Here is a 23,508-nt window from a genome sequence, read left to right as displayed (position 1 = left end):
ACATTATACAATAAATTCATAATCGAAAATGGGTTCGTAAGTAGGAGATTTTAAACTTGAAAGCAGTTTTCATAGGCCTTATACATTATTTTTTTTCTGGGCTTATAAAAAGATTTATCTAAAAAATACTCGATTATTTCAAAGGCCAAGATGTATTCTACTCGCAGTATTTAATTAAAGCATCTGAAACATTTCTAGGCTACCAAATTTTCAAACCAAAAACACATGATTTTGCATTACTACGTATGGCATCGCCTTAACATGGTTTCGCGATGGAGAAAAATGAAGAGAGTTTTACAACAAACGTCAGACAATCCTAAAAAGTTCTAAATTTAGTTTTTTTTTTCATTTACTGACTGACTCGGCTGGTCGCACTGACCGAGTGGAGAGCGAGTGAAGCGCCGAGTTGAGTATGCATGCGGAGGTGTGCTTACTCGACCGAGTCATTGGGTCTTGCTTCTATTCATTGACTCGCCTGAATCGGCCTTTACCGGTGACTGCGGCCGAACCAAACTCAAAAGTCGAATGTCAACGCTTTGAAAGTTGTCCGTATATTGATGAATTAGAAATAATGCAGGAACTAACGCATTGACGTAAAATACAATAATTGCATGCTTCTAGGAAAACTATTTTCACCTGAGTTGATTGAAATTCTGCACGCCAAATCTGATAGTGATTTTATTCGTGCGAATCATCGTACTGTGCTGTTTTAATTCAATGTTTTTAATTCAATCTTTCCCTTTTAGTATTATGTATGCAGGTTTTTGTGGCAAGTATTAGTCATACGAAGTGTCTGAGAAATTATATACCAAAATATTTATACTAGGCGGTGTAACCGGTATGTATTTTTTTCACGAATTAGAATTTATTTTGGAAAATTATTATGTGTTAGCAGAGATATAGTAATTGAAATTAAAAATAATAAATTGATAGGATACTAGCATTATTGTGTTACGTACCCCTCGTGAAATGTGAATTATTTGAAGAGGTGTGCTGTAGATTATTGAATGCTATTGCGTGCGTCTGGAGTTGTAATTCATTTGAAATGTTAACAGTTTTAATTGTTTATAAGTGTAGTTATATAATGTTAACCTTTTCATGTGTAGAATTTTCCATACTCTAAATAAAACAAATGAGTAAACTGTTCGTAAAAATAAAATGGAATATCTAGAGAGACAACATCAAACATTTTTGTCGAATGTGTCCGACTTATTTTACCCATTTTATCAAGAAACCTGGATACATTATTCTAGGCGCCACTGTTTAAAAAATCCTAGTATTTACACTTAAAATCTAAATTATCTTTTTGTTATTATCAGAGTGACCACAGTTCGGTACGTGAATAATAAGAATGCATTTTGAAGGGCAAATAATAATAAAATAATTTTAAAATAAATTAATTGACTTAGTATAACATCTATCTATTTATATAAAGGAGAGTGTCTGCGTGTATGTTGCGGTGGGGCGGGCGGCTAGGATTTGATCTTTGTACAAATCTACAGTTTTATTCTGAGACTGACGAAATTTTGCACACTTTTTTTTTTTTGACTTTCAAAGCAAGAGGAAGATCACTGTCTACATGCAATTTTAAAAACTGTCCGTGAAACCCGGACTTCGCGTGGGAATTCAGCTAATAATAATAATAATTGGATAATTTGTAGAGCGCCGTTTTTGTGAAAAATCACCTCAAGGGCGTAGTTATAAATAAAAAGGGCTAGTTATAAATAAAAATATTATTAATATTGCTGTAGGCAAGTATCACGTATCAGCTTACGGGAAGTTTTCAAAACCCCTAAGAATATTTTAGGTACATGTGACATAATATGTTTTCGGTGGTTTCTGTCTCTAACACACTACCATGACTTCCTACTGCATATGTTGAATAATGAACTCCTTTATATAGTTTTGTAATGGCTTTATCAATAACGTCCTTCGCGCATGTATTGTAGGGCGAATGAGCGTCCATTATAAACAAACGGACGTAACGTCCGGCAGCCCGTTAGCGCCTCTCCCCAACAGGCGCTAATCGCCGAGCGGTCGTCAACCGTCGATGTCTCGTTACAATGGCGCTTTTTACTTTATATTAGGAACCATTCGTTTTTTGTGACGTTAATTTCCATCTTCTGTTTATTGGCACATTTCTTGGTTTATTAAAAAAATAATGTACGCAATACGTGTTTTATTCAATAAAATTCGATTGCGATTCTGAGAAATCTTTCAATTTAGATGTATTTAACATTGGGAGATCTCTCAGAATCGCTCTAGGTTGGTAGCGTGTCGTATTTCCAAATCAAAACGCTGACCTAAAGATTTGTAGCTGATAGTTTTTATTTTTAACTGATTATTAAATTAAAAATTAAAACAAGCAAAAAAACAAGTTCTTCGATGTTATTATTGATGGTAATAATAATAATCAAGTGGCAATTCTAATTTGCAAAAGAAAATTGTGTGACCCTAGTTTTACTTTTTACTTACTACACGGAGAAAACTTACTGATACAAATAATGCTAATTTAATAAAAATTTGTTCGAATTATTCGTATTCCTGTTAAAAATTAACTGCAGGCCTTTAACCAATGAATTGAAAGATTTCCTAACAAACTATCAGTAAAACACTAGTGCGTTATGAGGATATCGGAACATGTGTTCATAAAAATTCTACTATTGTCGCATTTCGTGATTATATTTATTCCGATATATTCTGAATGGAATAATATTTTATTAGGAAATGAACTTACATGGAGAAAAATATTTTTCACCATGTAAGCTTGCAATCGTATTCGCTAAACATCTTGAGGCTGGGCATGTTTGTGGCATTTTTTTATCAACCAGACTTAAATAATATTGAAACAAAAATCTTTAGGCTGAGCCCTGAATGGAAAAAAAACTAAAGTTTCGCAGTGTGAGCATTTTAACTTGGTATATATTTTAACTTTTTAAAAGTTAGGCAATACATCTTTCGGATATATGCTACTACTGTCACACTACACTATATGCTTAAAGTATATTTATTTTTGGCATGGCCTATACAGATACGTTGTAGTAGTCACATGGATGCTATAATCTTCCTCCCGCTAGCATGTGCTAGGGGGTAGTGGAAGAGCACAGAATATCTGTCACCCTGACAGCTGACAGTGGCGTGACCACGGCAGCTCCCTAATTCATCTGAGAAGAGGGGGTAGCATAATTTTCAAAGTCTCGGCTAATAGATCACGACATCTAGGTCACACCCACGCCTGTAATATATTATCTGTCTCTTGTGACGTGTCTGAATGGGATTGTATGGTGATAAAGGCTACGCTCAAAAATGCTTTGAGCTTATAGCGTAGTGTGACACAACCATTTCTGTTCCTGGTTGTTAGTTCTGTTCTGAAAAATAGGTATAACCAAAATAAAAATAACAATGTTTCTCTCCAATTTTCCCCATGAGAAATGTAAAAAAAAATCATGGAAAATGATATAAAGACTGGTGCAAGACAGGCCTCAAAGCTCAACTTATCAAGTAATCTTTGTCCCTTAAGCTAATTTAGCATTTTTTTATATTTGCAGTATCCTGGGCCCGACGGCGCTGCAGCAGCTAGCGGAACAGGCAGAGCTGGTGCTGCCCGAGATAAACCGGCCGCTGTACTGCCTCAGCATGAAGGCCGCCGTCATCTGCTTCACGGGATTTCGGGTCAAGGAGGAGCTGGTAAGCATTCCACCACCAAGCAACCCCTAATCATCCATCAACCTGTGACCGAAAAACCCATCAACCATCAATCCATCAACTAATCACCAATCAACCCACCGCTAACCATCCCATCAACCAATCACCAAACAACCAACCATCCACCAATCAACCATCCACAAATCAACCATCCACCAATCGACCAACCACTAATCAACCAACCACCAATCAACCAACCAATCAAATTTGGGGGGGGGGGGGGGTTTGCGTACTGCCACCCCTGGAACCATTTATTGGATAACCAACACCTCTACCTAAGTGGTTCACTAAGTTTGGTGATTTAGAAGGGTGCCCGAGTCCATCGGGTGAGGTGTGTTCAGGATGCGCCTGCCCACCAGCTGCGTGGCGTGTCAGATCAGGAGATGCTGGTTTGGGGAGACCCTATGACCTCCAACTGGCCTAGACCCATCGCCTTGCGCTGCAGTGGGAGGGATATATTCATATGTCTGTCACTCTTGGACACTCTGATCCCTAGATTCTTATCCAACCTTCATACCTTTTACCTTCCCAGAACTTTCTCTCATTCCGTTCCTTAAAAAAGGCCACCCACACAGCATTCCAAAAGATGACAGGCCCCCTGGAAAATAATTTTCCTCAGGGCCTCCTGTTTGGGATAAATATAAAAAAACCACCAAGCAACCACCAAGCAACTATCAAGCAACCACTTAGCAACAACCAAGCAACCACCAAACAATCACTACCAACCATCAATTAACCACTCAACCATCAACCCTTCAAACAACCATCAATCGACCACCGAACCCTAACCAACCGCCAACCAACCACTAATTAATCACCATCCAACAACCAACCAACCACCACGCAACTACCAAGCAACTGCCAAAAAAAAGTTTGAAAATGACCTTGAATGCCAGCACAGCTGTCATATTAGTAAAAACTAACTAACGTGCTCTGAGTGTTGTCGCCACTGATTTTACTATATTGGTAATAATAAATGTATTATTTCTATAGCGCCGTTTTTGTGGGAAAATCACCTTAAGGGTGCGATCTTGACATGGTCCGTCCAATTGGCCTTACCTCAGACTTAAATAAACTTTCCAAACTATTATAAAAATTTTCAGATGTACCATTGAGAGCCTGCATTTTTATTCCTTCTTCTAGTATGGTTAATTGATTACACAAGCGTGTACCATACCACTAATGGAAGCAGGGACGGATCTAACAGTTCCGTCTTTGCACGGCACGAGCCCATTGGAGGGGACCCACCCTTTCCCAACGGCTGTGTGAGGAAACTGATTGTTTAACCTCCTTAGCCGCACACGTCAGGACTCTAATTTTTTTTTGTAAAAAGAAGCTAAATTTATTTTAAAACGATTCTAGACCCTCCAATTTCTCTGCATGCATGATTGTTAGTACAAAATAATGTATGCATACTTACATTAATTGTAATATAAAATAAGCCTGAGGAGGCTCCGGAACTCAAGCCCATAGAAAGGGCCGCCAAGGGGCCATTCAGGGGGGTATGAATCATCGGGCCGCCCGGGACTTTAGGCTATCGTAGTATTTTACTAATATTTACAGCACCCTTGAGATGATTTGGTCAAGAAAATGGAGCTGTACAATTACAAATCATTTAAGTATTATTAAGATACATACAATAAATTAAAAGGTTATGCAATACTTCAATTTTGTTGTCATGCACTTTATGTATAAATAATACAATAATTATAAACTTTATACTTTACTTGTTTGCAAATGATAATATTATTTTAATAAACGCCCGGATTGCCGGCAATTAAAAAAATAAAAAAATAAAAAAAATACTTGTATAGATATTATTTTTTTAACACTTACTTCACATTGGAGGCTCCGATAGGAAATAAGTTGCTTAGGGCATAATATATAAATCATCTTTGGGAATGCTGTGAAAATGGCACGCGCTGAGAATACAGGACTCAATAACTGGAAATAATATATGAAATCTTCCATAGGGCTCTAACCTCGGAGGGGGTCCTGGCTAGGTGCGAAAATGATACGCATTGAGGACACAGGGCTTGGAAAAAAATATTTCACATTTCTATATAAGTGGAAAATGTTTTTTGTGCAATGATGGATGATTCACGACGCCTGGGTGGGAATCCGAAGCATTTGTCCCCTCGGCTACTAGCTGGTTATACCTGCTGTTCTTTTTCCGTGTCCTTGTGAATGTAATAATTCATATTCCACGTACCCATAGGTACCGCAATTCAAATTTTGGTCCCCAGTGACTCTTTCGATTTTTTTTTACAATACATATTTTGAAAGAATTTTTCCATATGTCGTCACTGGTCGTCGCTCAGCCAAGTAACCGCCCAACACCTCACATCGACCCTAGCTGTCCAATACCTACTAATTTAATTGAAATATATAACAAAAATGCCACCGTAGACCAAAATTTCACTTACTTTTTTACTCCAAATAATTTCAGGAATCGCTACTTAAAGTAAGCCAAGTACATCTCTTAACACCCTGTACAGGTACCCCAATTGGGGATACCATTAAAAAAATTTCACCTGGGGTGCTTTTTCGTGTCTTATGACAAATTTTCCACACAAAAATTAAAAATCAACCCACGCACTGTCAATGGATAAAATGTTCTAAATTACCTAATGCCGATGATTTCATAATATGCTATTCATATAGCAAAATGCGTGACGACGGCACGGTTAACGTCCACAGTAAGCACTAGATAATTCCCATACCTTTTGAATAAAAAAAAACATTTGCATTGTTCAAAGGTTTTTTTAAATTTATTTTATTTAGGAAACAAACAGTCATAAAGCGTCATTAGCATAAACAGCAATTATTTACAATATTAGACCAATAATGTTCCATTAATTCTAGTCGTTGATTCAATATTTGCACCTAAACAATGTATTTATAAATGACAAAGAAATAAAAAGAATAAACATTATAAGGAATTACAAAATGTTATAAAAACAATTAAAGACAGTTAGTTAATACAGTTTTCGCAAGATTATAATAAAAACAATATAATAAACTAAGATGATAGGATTATTTCAAAAATTTTATTTGTTTTGTTAGATGAAAAAAGGCCAAGCAGCCGTTCCTCTCAAAGGATTTTTTTTTCCATTAAAATGAAATTCAAAATTCCCCCCTCCCTTCCAACGGCCCCATGGATACGTTTGCTAACTGCCTTGTGAGTCTTAGGTTTGCCCCTGCAAGAAAGGTTTCTTATTTCTTCCTACCCTCTGTGTTATTTTTTCATTTAACTTCTTCTTTTTCCAGACCCACCTCATCACCCTGATCCACCACATGGGCGGGAGTATCCGCAAGGATATCTCTGCGCGTGTCACGCACCTGATCGCTAACTGCTGCGGTGGCGAGAAGTATCGCTACGCGACAGTGTTTCGCGTTCCGGTCGTCTCGCGGTCCTGGGTCGACTACTGCTGGGAGCAGCGAGGACTGACGGACTGCAGAGCTGCAGATGAGGCCATTGTGGTGAGTGCAATTTTCACAGGGAACTGGTTTGCAATATATAGACTGATTTCGTATCACTGTATTTACTAACTTAAATTCAAAATTCAATTTATTTAACTTTTTTGGCAATATAACACTTTAAAGAATTATATGTTCCAAAACAATAAATGTTGCTCACATAATACTAGAAAAGTTTTTGTTCTTATGACAGGATTAATTTCTCGTAGTAATTTTACGTTGATCAATTATTATTCTAAACAAATTATGGTTCAGGTTTTAATAAGATCTTCCATGGTTATTTTGATATGTATTCTTAAATAAAGTGTTATTGCTAAAACACTATAACCCCTCGGCAGTTGACAAAATAATATCGAGTCGTCAAATATTTTCGTTGCACATTCAATTTCAAATATTGTTTTTGATTGTTTTAGATTGTTTTTGAACTTATTCCACAGTAAAGCACTGTTTTTGAAAGCAGATGAAAGATTCTTTCAAATTTTAGTAAGTATTACGGATTGACATATCATGCAAATGAAAATATAAAATTTTTAAAAATGCAATGTTTTTAAAGTCGCTAACCGATGGTTTTCATCATGTAAACTTACTTTAAGATTGCTATTTTACACAAAACTAAAAGACATATTTAATTAGACTATTAAGGTATTATAAATTTTATTGTTGCTTAATTTTTTTTAATGTTATATATATTTAGTATAAAATTTACAAACGTTAAATATTTTTCAAATGCTAAATGTTGTTTAAGAATTATTTTGAAATTTTTGAGGAGCATCTATAACTTTTAAATGAAAATACAAAGCGTGGTGTTCTCTCTTTCTAACACTGTTTAATTCATGTATCTATCCGTAATACAAAATTAGATAACATAAGCCCCAACAAAGGCGGGATTAATACCCTAATAATCTTAGTAAATAAAAATCACATGCCACTGTCTTCGTACACGCTAATCTCCGAAACTTTGTGAATGCGTATGGTTGGTTCCAGCTTGAAACATAGTAAAGTTTTGGACCCGATAGGTGGTGATGTTGTCGAGATTTAAAATTATTATTATTTTTTTTCAGCTTTATCATCCAAAAATACATACAACCACAATTTTTAACTTCTTTAAACCCCAAATATTTTTTAATGCAATTTTAGGGATTTTTTGTAGGAAAAAAGGTCTTAATTAATTTTTAAGTTGTGTATGCTTTATCTATTCATATTGGCAAAGGACTGATTGACAAAAAATATAGTTCACCAAATCGCACTACATTAAATTAAAATTACTATAATTGAGGCCCCTAGAAACAAAGACGGAAGTGTCCACCAAACGTCAAAAATGAGTTGAATATGCAGTTTTATAGAGAAAGGTTCATTCTATCTCGAGAATATATCTGTTTTTAATATAATTGTCATTAAACCATAGTATTTTGGCTTTAAAGTTTTGTTGTTGTAACAAATACGGCAGTGTCCACCTCCTTCCGAAACAAAAGCGGCAGTTTTTCAAATAGCCAATCAGGATCCTTTAATCATAATGGCGGCCGTACTTGAATTCATACAAACTCGTGCGGAAGCGTCAGTGAATCGTGTAGTGAAAAGTTGTTATTTTTTGTGGAAATAACCATTTATTGTTAGTGGACCTCAAATATTCCAAGAATGGAAACTTTCCCCGATATATTGCCACCGGAATCAGTGAGAAAACGTGTCAAACAACCGCATAAATGGAAGGCAAACATCGCCAAGAAAAAAAGGTAAACCGCCATCATGTTGTAGGCAAATGTCAAAATATGACATTTTTAGATTTATCTGAATGTGTTCACAAATTTTTTTGCAAGGAACTGGATCGAATCGGCTAGGCCGATTTTCGGAGACGAAAAGGTTCATTTTGAAAAGAAACAAGAATAAAACTACTATTCTTTTAAAAGGAGAAACAAATTATAGATGTGACCTATCAACTTTCCATAATCTCTGCAAGACGAATTCAAATATGATAAATCCCAGTTTAATTGAGGCTAATCAAATTTCGGTTAATCCTTTAAAATTACGAGATGTTGCAAAACTGCTAAATATCCACTTTGGCGGTGACTGGAGAAATATTCCCGAATTGAATTTCTACTCGAAATTATGTCCAACTACTTCGCTTGTACCTCAAGAAGAAGAAGATGATTATGTTCTCATAGAATGTAATGAGGAATCGGCAGAAATCGTGTCAGACTTATTAATGACATAGTTAATTTTTGTATTATTTTATAATTTAGTTAACTTTTCTTTAAATCTATTTTTACCTTTTATTAAATCTATTTTACCTTTTTTTAAATCTATTTTCTGTTATCCAGAATTTATGAAAATTTCTAAGATAGAAGTGACCTATCAACTTTCAATAATATCTTCAAGAGGAACTCAACTGCAACTTTTTCAATAAAAAAAATCTTCCTAAAAATATTGTTTTCTTACATTGACTGCAACATCTTTGAAATTGTCATTTACATCAAAACCGGCAGTTTCCAACTGTTTGTGAAACAAAACAGCAAGTGTCCAAGCAAGATGGTCAAAATGATTGAAACAAAACAGCAAGTGTCCAAGCAAAATGGTCAAAATGATTGAAACAAAACCGGCAGTTTCCAACTGTTTGTGAAACAAAACAGCAAGTGTCCAACAAGATGGTCAAAATGATTGAAACAAAACCGGCAGTTTCCAACTGTTTGTGAAACAAAACAGCAAGTGTCCAACAAGATGGTCAAAATGATTGAAACAAAACCGGCAGTTTCCAACTGTTTGTGAAACAAAACAGCAAGTGTCCAACAAGATGGTCAAAATGATTGAAACAAAACCGGCAGTTTCCAACTGTTTGTGAAACAAAACAGCAAGTGTCCAACAAGATGGTCAAAATGATTGAAACAAAACCGGCAGTTTCCAACTGTTTGTGAAACAAAACAGCAAGTGTCCAACAAGATGGTCAAAATGATTGAAACAAAACCGGCAGTTTCCAACTGTTTGTGAAACAAAACAGCAAGTGTCCAACAAGATGGTCAAAATGATTGAAACAAAACCGGCAGTTTCCAACTGTTTGTGAAACAAAACAGCAAGTGTCCAAGCAAGATGGTCAAAATGATTGAAACAAAACCGGCAGTTTCCAACTGTTTGTGAAACAAAACAGCAAGTGTCCAAGCAAGATGGTCAAAATGATTGAAACAAAACAGCAAGTGTCCAAGCAAGATGGTCAAAATGATTGAAACAAAACAGCAAGTGTCCAAGCAAGATGGTCAAAATGATTGAAACAAAACAGCAAGTGTCCAAGCAAGATGGTCAAAATGATTGAAACAAAACAGCAAGTGTCCAAGCAAGATGGTCAAAATGATTGAAACAAAACAGCAAGTGTCCAAGCAAGATGGTCAAAATGATTGAAACAAAACAGCAAGTGTCCAAGCAAGATGGTCAAAATGATTGAAACAAAACAGCAAGTGTCCAAGCAAGATGGTCAAAATGATTGAAACAAAACAGCAAGTGTCCAAGCAAGATGGTCAAAATGATTGAAACAAAACAGCAAGTGTCCAAGCAAGATGGTCAAAATGATTGAAACAAAAACGGAAGTGTCCATCAAAAAAATTCATTTTTTAAAGAAACTGGGGCATTTAGATACATAGATGATTTAAAATAGTATTCTTAAACCGGTTTACTATCATATTATTAAAATTTCCTTGCATATTGATGAATAACGGACTGATTAAACGTTTTTTTTAGATTGCCAACAATTTAACAAAGTGGACACTTCCGTCTTTGTTTCTAGGGGCCTCAATTTAAAACAACAATATTGTTTAGACTAAGATCAGATTGTTCAAATTGTCCGACACAATCCTTAGAATCAATCTTCATTTACAGCATTTATAACATTTAATTTTTATCCATTATCAATTAAGAATTTTCATTTTATTTATTACACTTGAATATGAGATGAATAAAAAATGAGATAATAAAATGAAAGACATATACTTCAAGGCAATTTTAATTCACATAGCACTCTTTTTAGGGTGAATTGCCTAATACAAAAAAAAAAGAGTATAGAACGGTACCGGTTGCATTTTTACTTATTTTCTGTCGTACTGAACAATAATCACAATCTGCTAAAACAATATCTACGATGGATGTTACTTGCGCATGTGTTCTATGTATGTAAAATGCATAAAATATCCCACAACAGATAAAAGGTGGTCTATATCAAATGAGGTCTATATTAAATGCGGTCTACATAGAAGGACGTCTGCCCGGGCCCACCAGTATAATATAAATATAAATGATAAATTATGTATGCGGCGTTCTCACTTCGAAGATTATGGTCAAGAATTGCCTAAACATATAGTAAAACCGTGCACTAACGTGAAGGAGATGCCTTCCTGCAATAATAATTAGATATAGTTATTAATCATGTGTTGTAAATTTTAACAAAATTTTGAGATATCTTACACACTTATAAAACTCAAAGAAAAAACAGTACGGCGTCAGCGTCTTAAAACCAAATATTTTAATTTTTTTTTTATTCAATTTCCTGGTCTCTTTAGTCTTCTGTTGGTCTCTCACATTGGCTATAGATATTCATTAAACTTTTATAATATTCTTTAAACTATAAACAATTCAACTATCCAAAAAAAAATTATTCGAAATTTTGAAAATCTCAATTTGGTGTAACCCCTTAGTTATAAAGGTATATTTTATGTAAAAAAAATTTCTTTCAAATAAGAAATTATATAATTTGTCCAAAGAAACGTCACTATCTCAATGACAATACTTTTTTCAAATATTCTTTAGGCAGGTAGGTACCATGATACTGAAAAAATGCGAATGAGAAAGTCCAAAACAAAACGATTTAACATTTGAAAAAATAATCTTTATTGAACGGCCACCGTCTTGAACCGGAATGAACAAACAAATTTACAGACGCTCAGTCAACAATTTTTTTTATTTGTTTTTTTCTCTTTCAGTCCCAGCACAAGCTGAAGTTATTCCTCGGAGCCAGGGTTTGCTTCGTCGGATTCCCGGAGGAGGAGCATCAGCACATGACAGAGATCCTCCTCAAGAACGGTGGTGAAACAGCTTCTCTCGAAGATGTCAGCTGTTCGCATGTGGTAAGTCCAAACTTCATCACACATTATAATATATACTGATAACACCTGGTTGCTACTTAATCATCTTAAGGAAATAATATTCCAATCTGTTTCTGTCCATCCACAGGGAAATATGTCAAAATCTCTGGATAATTTGTATGTATCCCGAGAAAGCATTGAGTATTTTGCACATTCATTAATAATTGGTATTGTTGTCATGCACGAGTCAATCAACCAACAATGCGAATGAACATGCTTTAGGTTTTTGTAGTCTTGACATTAATCAGTTCAGCCATATTCTGGGCGAAATTTATATTACTTCCATAGACCTTTCAATAATGCTAAAATCACTAAACCAAAAAGACACTCTCAAATATCTGCATTGCCCTATCAACTTGAACCTTAGGCATTATCTAATTAGATCTTAAATATTTTTTATAAACTTCAACCATAGATATCTTATTTGAATCTCTTCTCAAATGTTACATTGTCTTTTGATTTCAGTATGTCTTTTGAGTTGGTTGTCTCAATTTATAGAGTGTCTCTCTAAATATTCTTTTTTTTGTACTTTCAACTTCAAACTTAGATATTTTCGTAGTAAAACTAGTTACAGGGTTAACTGACTAATGAAACATTTCAAATCAGAATTTTACTTGGAGATGTGCAAATATGAATGCTTTCTTGTGAATAATGTGTAATTGGATAAATCTGCTTGTGTTAGTGATAGTTATTAACTCTCTTCTGGCTGACCTTAGTATCTCACATTGTAGGCTTCTGAATGCACTTTAAAATGTGGGTATTTATTAAGCAAATCGCATTACATTTCCAAAAAATGTAACTTCAACAGTGAAATTAAAATACCCAAGCCATTTTAAAAAGGGAGTACATATTATATTCAGTTTTGTAAAAAAATATTATTAATATATATTTTCAATACACTATACGAAATGCTTACCTGTATTGTCAATATTCAGGCAAAAGTTTACTTCGGACGGGTTGTTTTACAGAATTTGAACAATTTATAAAATTTAAATTTTGATTTTCAAGTTCTGTTAAGGTTCTATTCAAGTTCTATCACTATTTCAGTTTTGTGAAACAATTGACCAATAACGATGTAATAACAGAACTTGAATAGACCACAGACATATGAATATATAGACTAGAAATTAAAGATGAGGGGTAAAATCAACTGTTGAAGAACGAAGGGGGAAAAGCTGACTGTGATTCGTCAATAAATCAATCTGACAGTATATAGGCATCTCGCATTATAATATCACCATTTAAGTAAAATCTGCTCTTGAATGAATAGACATTTTTACATGGGAGCGCAAATTACTCGCCACATTATGAACAAATTTGCGAAGTTTAAATTCGGCAAAATAAATTTCTTCTATTTTCAGAGTCGAATATTTCGTTTACGTATTTAGTTAAGACACTTTTATAAATGTTCATAATTTACTTCCCAGCAACCAACCAGCTTTGTGTTTCGCGTCCAGACTTATCTCGATGTGATAGTATATGTTTCTACAACTTATCCATATTATACGATGTGAATATGCTTAAAATAAAGTAAAATAATGCTTATATATGGAATGTAATACGAAAATTGGGTTTATTCTCTTTTTCACATCTATTTTTACAAGTTTTCATACCACAAGCCACCATTTTGCCGTGTTATTTCGTAAAATGAACCGATGATGCCTCGACCATAGTTCGCACAAGAATGATGACGTCACGTTTTCTAAATTCACTTGAGGCCATACGCGAGCCCAGCCGGCTCCAATGGAACCGGTATGGGGAGTGGGGAATAATACGCTTTTAATCACTTAGGGCAGGTCTACTAATATTCATATGTCTATGGAATAGACCCTTCACAGAACTTGAAAATCAACATTGAAATTTCATGTTGATTCAATTGTTCAAATTCTGCGAAACAACCCATACTTAATCTCAAGCACACAGTTTTGCAAGTAAGGTAAATTTTTTTATTTACACTTAAATGATGATATCTCGGAGTAGTGTTTTGGAAATTACCTGAATGTGGATTTGGAATAGATTGTCTTGTTATCTAGATGCTAAATACATACATATATCACAATAAAATGATTTAAGTTCTCACAGTAAGTTGGTTAGCTTTTGGGGTGGTTGGGCCAAGGTTTTAGACAGCCTTGGATAAACACTTTAAGGCTTCAACATCCCAATAGTCAACCAACTAAGGTTTATTTATGTTTAACCCAACATTAATAATATTTGTATTATAACTTCCGCTTCAAATTAAAACTTGGGATTTGGTTTGCAAGTAGAATTAGTCTAGTCTTTGTGGGATGCTAAGGTTGGCTTGAGGGAATTCTGACACTATCTGTACTGTAGAATGTCTGTTGTATGTTTGTGTATTAATATATTACATAATTAATGTGTCGTATTCACAATGATGTTAGGAGTCCTTTTTTTAACAAGATGTTATCTTCAAAACAAAACAGCATGAAAATATGAATTATTTCATTTCACTCGCCTATCGCACTGCTTTGCATTATTTCACAGTTTTACCTCGCTTCAGGTTTGTGAGGTTCTAACAAGATCATACATTTTTATTACTTTTCATTAATTTCTTCAGAACACCTTAAAAATATCTCCTGATTAGGAATATTATCAGTAATGATGGTCATCTGGATTGTACAACTCTCTTTGCAAACTTTGGAGATTTTACAAACACGTCCAAGACAAAAAGGAAACTAAATGAATTTACTTTTAAAAAGCATTATTTTTGCATAATTTTTAAAATAGTTTTATTTTGTGTATAAATTCACTTGCATCACACTTGCACTTGTAAAAATATTCCACTGGTCAAATTTTATTTGAATTGTTACTCAGTAAGCAAGCAGTTTGTCACAGATGATAAGATGGTAACGATAATGTATATGTGTCACGTGGATGGTGTGTCCCCACCCGTATTGCCTGTGTTGGCCGTGTCCCTCACCTTGTGTTGTATTGCGCACCATGTTTTCAGGTTGTGGCCAATGGCGGGATGTACGACCGCTCGCTTCCCTTCTCCCCCTCTCCCCATCCCACCCCTAACAACACCCCGCAAGACAACACCTATTCTCAGCTGATGAAGTTACTTTCGCCGCAAATCAATCGGTCACGCAGGTCTATTGACGTGTCGCCTTCGTTGCACGGCATGACTCCCACTACGGCAAATATTCAAGACTTTGACGATTTCAGCTCGTATAAGCTTGAACAGATGAGCCTTGGGGGATTGAAACGATTGAGTGAACACATGCTTCTTGAAAAGTCAGAACAGAATGACTCGTTTACACACGGGAGCGAGGATAATAAGAGTGCTCATGCGGGATATGCTATGAACGGAGATGATGATATGAAAAAATTAAAGCGACGACCCATTGTCGATTTGAACGAGTCTCTCCTGAATATGTCGGACCCAAATGCTACAATGAGTTCTCATTGTCTGTTGAGATTGTTTTCTCCCGAAAAGGATAACTTTGTTCTGCCAAGCATGGGGAGCGGTACTAACCTTAGTGTCTCCACTACGGCATCCAGCAAAAAGAGATCCAGAAACTCTGCAGAGTCCAATTTCGAGGTTGAAATATTGAACGGAGAAGTGCCGAAAACTGTTGAAGAGAATAACTGGAAGTCTCCTTTTAAAAGGCTTAAGATTAAAGACTCGTTCAGATTTAAAGGGAAAGATAAACCAGTTATTTGCAAGACACTCGTCAAAAAGAAAAAATCTAAAAATGAGGAAATTAACGACGATGAAGACAAAGATGTGACGGATTATATGACCTCGACACCATCTCCGCGAAAAGATGAAGATAACATCTCAATGTGCTCCATCAGTAGCACAGCCAAAGCTGACAGGTCTTTCTTCTCCAGTTCGGGTCTCTTTGATATATCTTTCTGTTCGTTGCGCGGAGGCAAGACCGCAAAGTCAGTGTCCAAAATTCGCAGAAGTATGAAATCTCTGACGGCTTCCTTCAGAGGCGAACGCAAGAAGAAATACGAAAAGAGAACTAAAGACAGCGACAGTGAAGACGACGACTTGATTATAAAAAATAACGACATTGGGAAAAGCTCTCCGAAAAGTACAAAAGCATTGATTGACGTGTCTCCTGTTGAAAATAAGACTCCGCTAACTCGTATTTCAGAGAATAATGAGCTGGAGAGTAGTGTCCCTCATTTCGATGTGTCTCCTCTAATATTCAAAACACCTATGGGAAAGCCGAAGCGGCAAGCCTCCTCGCAGATCAATTCCCCCTATCCCCTAGCCGGAGGGTTTTCGCCCCAGAATACCAGGCTCCCGGTGGGTGGTGCAGCCCCCTCGGTGCCCAAGCCCGACCAATCCCGAGCGAGACGGCCGAAACAAGAGCGCGCCGCCCTGAACCACTCGTTGCTATCGGTACTAACACATTTATCATCATTACTTTACTCCCTTTGCTTGTCTCTTTGCCTTGTAGTCTTGTTGCTTCTGGCTTCTGGTTAACCCACACTTTTTCTATTGAATTCTTTAATTACATAACATGGGGTTGAACAAACGATAGTAAGGGAATTCTTTTATTTTAATTTTAATGGTGACTTCATGTCAATATATTTTGGAAATTTTAATGGTGACATGATCTTGACATATTTTTGGAATTTCAATGCTTTTTTCGAAGAGATTATTTTACTTCCCCTCAAATACTATATTTTAAATGTGTTTGCTGTCTGTATATCTCTTCTAAAATAAAATCTTAAAATAGACGTTGTTAACAATTTTCAAGATTATATTGAAAATATAATGATAGCTTTTTTACTACAATGTGTTATGTATTTAAAAAGAAAATTTAATTCCTGACCTGCAATGAAAAAACGTTTCCCATTATACTAGCTACAAATTCAATAAAAAGTATTGAATACGTTAGTTAGAATTTGCCAATTTTGTACATTATTTTTGTATACTTTATTATATGTTTGTAAATTATTATATGTTTGTAAATTATTATAATAATATACTTAACTTAGTGCATGTTGTATCATATTTTATTTCTAATTGGTTTTGGTTTCACCTTTCTACTCTGGCTTTAAATATATCATTATGTTACATACTTACTATGTATATATTATTATTATTGACAGAAAGAATATTTTGGATGAAGGAAAGGATATATACTTCTAAAGGCATTTTTTTTAATTCATTTATGTTGAAAATTATTAAAAATATATAATTTATTCATGCTCTAGGATTACCGAAACAGAGGTTCTTAATCTTTATTTTATCACAACCCAATTTTGTGAATAACCAACCTTTGAGAACCCTTCTATGTATCTTGAATAATCCCTTTTCCTAATCCATAATAATTCATTTTAAAATTAATTCATACCTACTGAATACAGAACCAATTTCCTATACTAATAAATTTTCTTCTCTTCAAAGATTTCTCTTCAAATATTTTTATTGTGTTTAGTGAATAGTTTTATTCCATTTTTTACGATACACACAAATTATTTCATATATAGGTCAAGGGGTCCCAACCGGTTGCGGAGCAAAATTAGTTACCAAAAATTACGGTTGTCATTTTTGGAAATAATTACTTTTTCCATATTTTAAATTTACAGCCATCGATGAACAAATAACATCTTGGCTGTAGGACAAATTGGTTTTGCTAGATTTGTCCTTATCTGTTTGTGAAGCATTTAATGGTCAAAGTTTAGAAAAACAAAAAAAAAAGCAACAGCAAAAGTTCATATAATATTGTTGTTAGAAGTCAGCAGCGCAAATCAAAATTTGTTTGTGAACAGCTAAAAATTCAGTCTTTGGTAATTCATATTAACAAGCTTTCAAAATAAATTCAATTATTAATCAATCCTAATCTATCTATGTAAATAAAAATGTAAATGTTTGTTTGATAAAATTCTTAAATCTCCAAAAGTTTTCCACTGATTGCTTTCAAATTTTGATACAACGTTGCATTCGAATACGCATATGTTTTTATTTGTCTATATTATATAGATGTCACCTGTGACAGGTAAAAACATTCTTTTTTGAAAAACAGCGCCATCTGTTGGACGTAAAAGCAACATGCGCTATTGTTTCTCTATCTGCACATACAGACTCAGCTACAGGAACGCGTGGCGGGGTACAGTAAGTATATATATAAATTGATCGTGATTGCATACAGATAGTTGGAGGATTGGGAAATGACATAAATGGCTACTTTTCATCCCAGGAAAAAGATTTCATTCCCCTTGGGGAAATTCTTTGTGCAGTAATTTACCCCTAATACCACACTAGCGAAGCCGCAGGTAAAAGCTAGTAGATAAATAAAGTTAAACGTGAGAATCAAAATTAATTTCAAATACTTTTTCGTGACCCACTTAAATTCAGTTAGGGAAACATTGAAAAACTCTGATCTATAGATTTTACAAAAAATGTGAAACATTCCGTTAAATCGTCCACTCATCTGAAACTAATATATAAGGTAATGATTTCCAGGTGTGAAAGGTATCTACTAACTTATTATATATTTAAGTAATACATACATACAAAATTGATTGAAATATTATTTATATTTAATTTATTTCTAATGTAGTGTTGACCTCTTGTACAATAAATCTAAGTTCATCCAAAATTAAAGTTTATGGGATTTTTACACTAATTTTAGACTGTATATCAATGACTTTAATATATATATTTTTTTATTATTATAGAAAATTACTTTAGTTTTTATGAGTAACTAACAAATCAGAGTTTCTTTGTCTGTTTGGGGTGACTTAAAAATTATAATCAACTATTGCGTTCCGGGAATTATGTTTTTTTTCTAATATCGCAAATGGACAAAGCAGCACTAACAGTTTGCACTGGCAAATACTGACTGACCGAAACTTGATTATATTATTTTTATTTTGTAATGAACACTAAGCAATAAGTACTTTTCTGTGTTCCGAAAGAAAAAGGCAGTACCCAAAGTCACTCCTTATTTTTACTTATTTAGCAAGTAAAGATTAGATAGGTTGAGATGTAAAGTTATATATAATTTTATTGCAAGCTAATAATCTGGTATGTATTTAAAAAAAAAAAAACATGGCAAGGATAAAAGGTTGATTTTCATTTTAAGAGAATTTTTTGATCCTCCCTCTTTTTCATTTGCACACAGACTGTACCCCAAGTTTACATGTGTCAATTGTACAAGAGTGGGAGTACATTTATACCAACCCTTTCTCAACCGGGTGCAAATATGTTGAAGAGATTTTTTCATGAACATTATTAGTATTCATAAATTGTCACTTGAATTTCTGCAGTATGAGCGTGGAACAATCATAATCTAAGTGTTAGTAGAAATGCATATTGTTTCTGAACTTAATACTTTATTATTTTAAATATATGCATTTATGTATATATACATATTTAATATATATTTTGCTTAATTTCATCTGGACAAACTGCCTGCTCCTTCAAAATTGTACTGCATAATTACATTGGTATTTGTTGACCAGGTGGTGGACGAACAACACACGCAGACGCTACCCGAGGCTGCCGCTTCGGCGCACGTTGTCAAGGCAGAGTGGTTCTGGGCCTCGGTGCAGAATGAAGAGGCGCAGGACGAGAAGGACTACCTCTTTGAGGACGTGAGTATTAAATTGACCTTGAATTTGGAATTTGTTGTAGTTAATCTACTCTCTTTAACTTTTAATCTATAGAACTAGAATTTATATTTAGTATATCTACATAGTTCAAAATATGTTATCGCCTTAAAAGTTGTAATCCAATCTATGGGTGCTATTATTGGACTGTGCAAAAAATGCCTCATAGCATTGACATGTCGGTGCAAATTTTTAAGTATCATATGAAAGATACTAATTGGCATGGGAATTAATGCGAAATGAGGAAAGGAAATCCATTAAAGGATCCTGAACGCTGATGAACATCAAATCGTTGAACAGCGTTAATCGCTTATTCTTGGTGCATTTCAGCTTTCCAACAAATTGACATGCATAATTTGTTCAAAAGATGAAACGTACCAAGAATTGTTGTTTAGCGGTGACCGTTCAATAATTTGATGTTGTTTGAATGTGAGAAAAGTTTTAAACAAACCAACCTAAGGAGGGTCAAGTCCACAATATAAAAATTTGATCATTTTAGCTTTATAGTTTTATTGAAATACAATTAAACTGACAGATTAAACTTAATCTTCATTTAATTTATTTCAGTACCTGGAAGCCCAGACCTCTCCGTCGCGCCGCTCGTCACGCGGATCCCTCTCCTCGTCCACCTCCATAGCAGGCCGTGGGGCCTCTCCTTCTCCCGCTCCTTCCACCCCTCGCCTCCCGCACTCGGCGCACTCGGCCACACAGCAGGGCGCGCAGCACAAGGCCACGAGGCGCAAGCGCAAGCTGCGCGGCCCCGAGGCGGCCCTGCACAAGCGCCGCTCCAGCGTCGGCGATGCTGTGCTCCTCTCGCTCAGCGGGAATCTGCTGGATTGTACCCAGAGTCCGGACGGAAAGCAAAGCTTGTTGGACGGTATGTAGAGTCTGTCAACATAATCTACAAATTTAAAGAAACTAAATAAAATATATTAGTTATTTGAATGTACTAGTGTACTGGGTGGTGGCAAATAAATATCCATGATAGTTGAGTTTTCTATGTTAAAAAAAGATTTTATATTGATAAATGTATGGAGACAAAACATTGTTTTCATAATCTATATAACTATTATTTATTTATATATTGTCATTTTCCTAGATACTGAATACAATTTTTGAACCCCTATTTTCTATACACGTGCACAATTGTGTCATCTGTCAATGCCATCCCTCCCGCCATTTTAAAGGGACTAATTAATATTGAAAAATATCAGTCTATAAAATACGACAAATGAATCCATCCCTCCCACTGCAGTGCAAGGCTATGGTTCAAGAGAGTCTCTCCCGATCTGGCCTGCCAGGCAGTAGGTGGGCAAACGGATCCGTCACCAAGACCTATGAGTGTCTCTTGGATAACCAAGGTTATTCAAAAATTGGTTTATATCCCGGGGCGGCGGTCAAATTGAGATTCGTTATAATACTACCTGTCAAAATAAATGTTGCCTTTACATTAGGTCTGATAAAAGATAGGGATGTAGAGAATTACAATGTTTGACCTGTTCTGGCAAAGGACAAAGGAAAGTTTAAATGTTACGTTTTTGGTTTTCCAGAAGTAGAGTGCGTTAGCGTGAGCGATGCAGCCAGAAAGCTGATGAGCCCGCGCCAACAAGTCTTCATGGAATTGCTCCAGACGGAGTCCAACTATGTCGGGATACTTCACACTATAGTCACAGTAAGTACACCTTTTCATCGCTTTCTTGATGTATATAAGATATCAATCAAATGCAGCACTGTTTTCGTAAACATTTTTCATTCACAATCATAAATCATTTTTTTAACTGCAATAACTCTTTTATTTTTAGACCGATTTACGAATTGCTTATCTTAAAAGGTTCATTAATTTTCCTCAAGTATTTTGAAACACATAAATAAACAATAATAAGCAGGATACGGCTATAATATTATAGTGAGACAATGAAAAATACATTACCATATTGTTACACCACAATCATCTTCAAACTGTTTTATGTAAACATAGAAGAATATGTTAATGAGTGAACAGCTGATGTCAGTAGGAGTCTCTTCCCATGGGTCGGTAAAGAATCAACAAAAACCGAGTGCGGTACGCCAGGAGCCCACCGATCCATATATTTGTATCGGTGCCTGCAAATAGTGCAATCGGTCGGGTCGGGGGCGAGAGGAAGCGATGTGATGTACTTCCCGTATACAGCTAGCGGTACCGGGTTTTAGTGGACGCTCGATATTTATCACAACGAACTTCTAATCAATTTTACAAAAAAAAATTATTTTAGTTAAAAATATTCTAAAGAATTTATTATTTAGACACATTAATAATATCGTAAAAAATTCCACAATTTCGTCTTCACTTGGTGACTGACTTGATTCACAATCGTTTGTCCTTGTTTATGTGCCTTTCGACCATCTCCTCAATTTCAATTTATATTAATATATTAAATTACCTGTTACTGTAGTACCCGTGAGTCAATTTGAAGATGATATTCAGCGTGAAGGCGATAAATGAGAAAACAAATCTGCTATACTGACAATTTTATAAGCTACCACAAGCCACATAGCTCGTCTGCCGTGTGCAGAGATCAAGCAGCATACACTGGGCAAAATATTTCTCGTGTTTTTACAGCACTTGGTTTTTGTCGATTCCTTACCTTACCGTGGGACGACTGCCTAAGATAAAGAATAAAACAATTTTTTAGTTAACTTACCTGCTAAATTCATCAATTATTTACGATGTATACAGCCGCTGAAGTCGAACGCATAAATGTATCCATATGGCGCTGGAAGCATCTTTTATTCGCTCACTGGTATTGGTATATTTGTAGGAGTGTTGTGAGTCATGTAACTCCATACTAAACTGAATTTAATTCTGTTTCCGAGTGTGTTATGCTGACGATACCAGCTGGCTGGCTGCCGCCTCAGCTTTTCCGATGCGTCGAGAAATGACAAAACGATTAATTCTAAGTGTATTTATTAACTCAACGTTATAGATTTATTATTATGTATATACTGATTTACGAGAACTTAGGTAATGCCTTTTATTATGAAAACTTTTCCCCTCTACTACGGCTAATGAGGGTCGACCTCTTCAGAACTCTGTTCCTGCGTTGGCGATAGAAATTTCAACATATTTGCTTGCAACAGGTGAAACCCCGCTGGCGCTCGCCAACCCAGCAAGTTTGATACATCAACGGCTTCTTGAATTCGGTGAATTTGGTACAGCGTTATCATAAATGTGAAAATATTGCGCGTTCTAGTTTATTAAACTCCTCGCTTACTCATCTAATGTGAAGTCATTTAGGTCTAATAAATATTTTATTGTTTTAGATGTTCAAGCAGCCCCTAGAAAAGATGTCAGATGAAGATAATGGAAACACAAATCCCCTGCTTAATAACACAGAACTGAAAATTATATTTGGAAATTTACCCCCCATTTATGAAATTCACAGGTTTGTTGATTTATGTTTTTGTAAGATAAATGTTTGCCAATGAATTTAGTTTGGTAATGTCTGTTATTTGTGAAACAACGTTTGAAAAAAAAGAAGTTATACAACATACATATTACAACCTTTGATTATATAAATGTCTAGATAGAGTGTCGCACTGTTATTCCGACAGAAAGAACAGGCCAGATTCG

At 35.2% G+C, this 23,508-nt stretch overlaps 1 protein-coding gene across 5 annotated transcripts in view; it reads left to right on the top strand.

Annotated features, from left to right (window-relative positions):
* The window catches only part of pbl (epithelial cell transforming 2 pebble), a 138,184-nt gene that overhangs the window by 95,632 nt on the left and 19,044 nt on the right, over positions 1-23,508 (top strand). For 4 of the 5 annotated variants that reach the window (XM_089647560.1, XM_089647561.1, XM_089647559.1 and 1 more), the window contains exons 3-10: positions 3,549-3,687; positions 6,976-7,188; positions 12,141-12,284; positions 15,271-16,677; positions 19,752-19,883; positions 20,466-20,775; positions 21,449-21,570; positions 23,199-23,320. In XM_089647560.1, the coding sequence (XP_089503686.1) occupies positions 3,549-3,687; positions 6,976-7,188; positions 12,141-12,284; positions 15,271-16,677; positions 19,752-19,883; positions 20,466-20,775; positions 21,449-21,570; positions 23,199-23,320 (2,589 nt within the window). The remainder of the gene's footprint in view (positions 1-3,548; positions 3,688-6,975; positions 7,189-12,140; positions 12,285-15,270; positions 16,678-19,751; positions 19,884-20,465; positions 20,776-21,448; positions 21,571-23,198; positions 23,321-23,508) is intronic. The other variant, XM_089647563.1, reaches the window with a different exon arrangement.

This window comes from Hesperophylax consimilis, chromosome 26, assembly GCF_061612785.1.
Source record: "Hesperophylax consimilis isolate HC1 chromosome 26, BYU_Hcon_1.0, whole genome shotgun sequence".
Lineage (NCBI taxonomy): Eukaryota > Metazoa > Arthropoda > Insecta > Trichoptera > Limnephilidae > Hesperophylax > Hesperophylax consimilis.
This window is presented reverse-complemented; position numbering and strand designations above follow the sequence as displayed.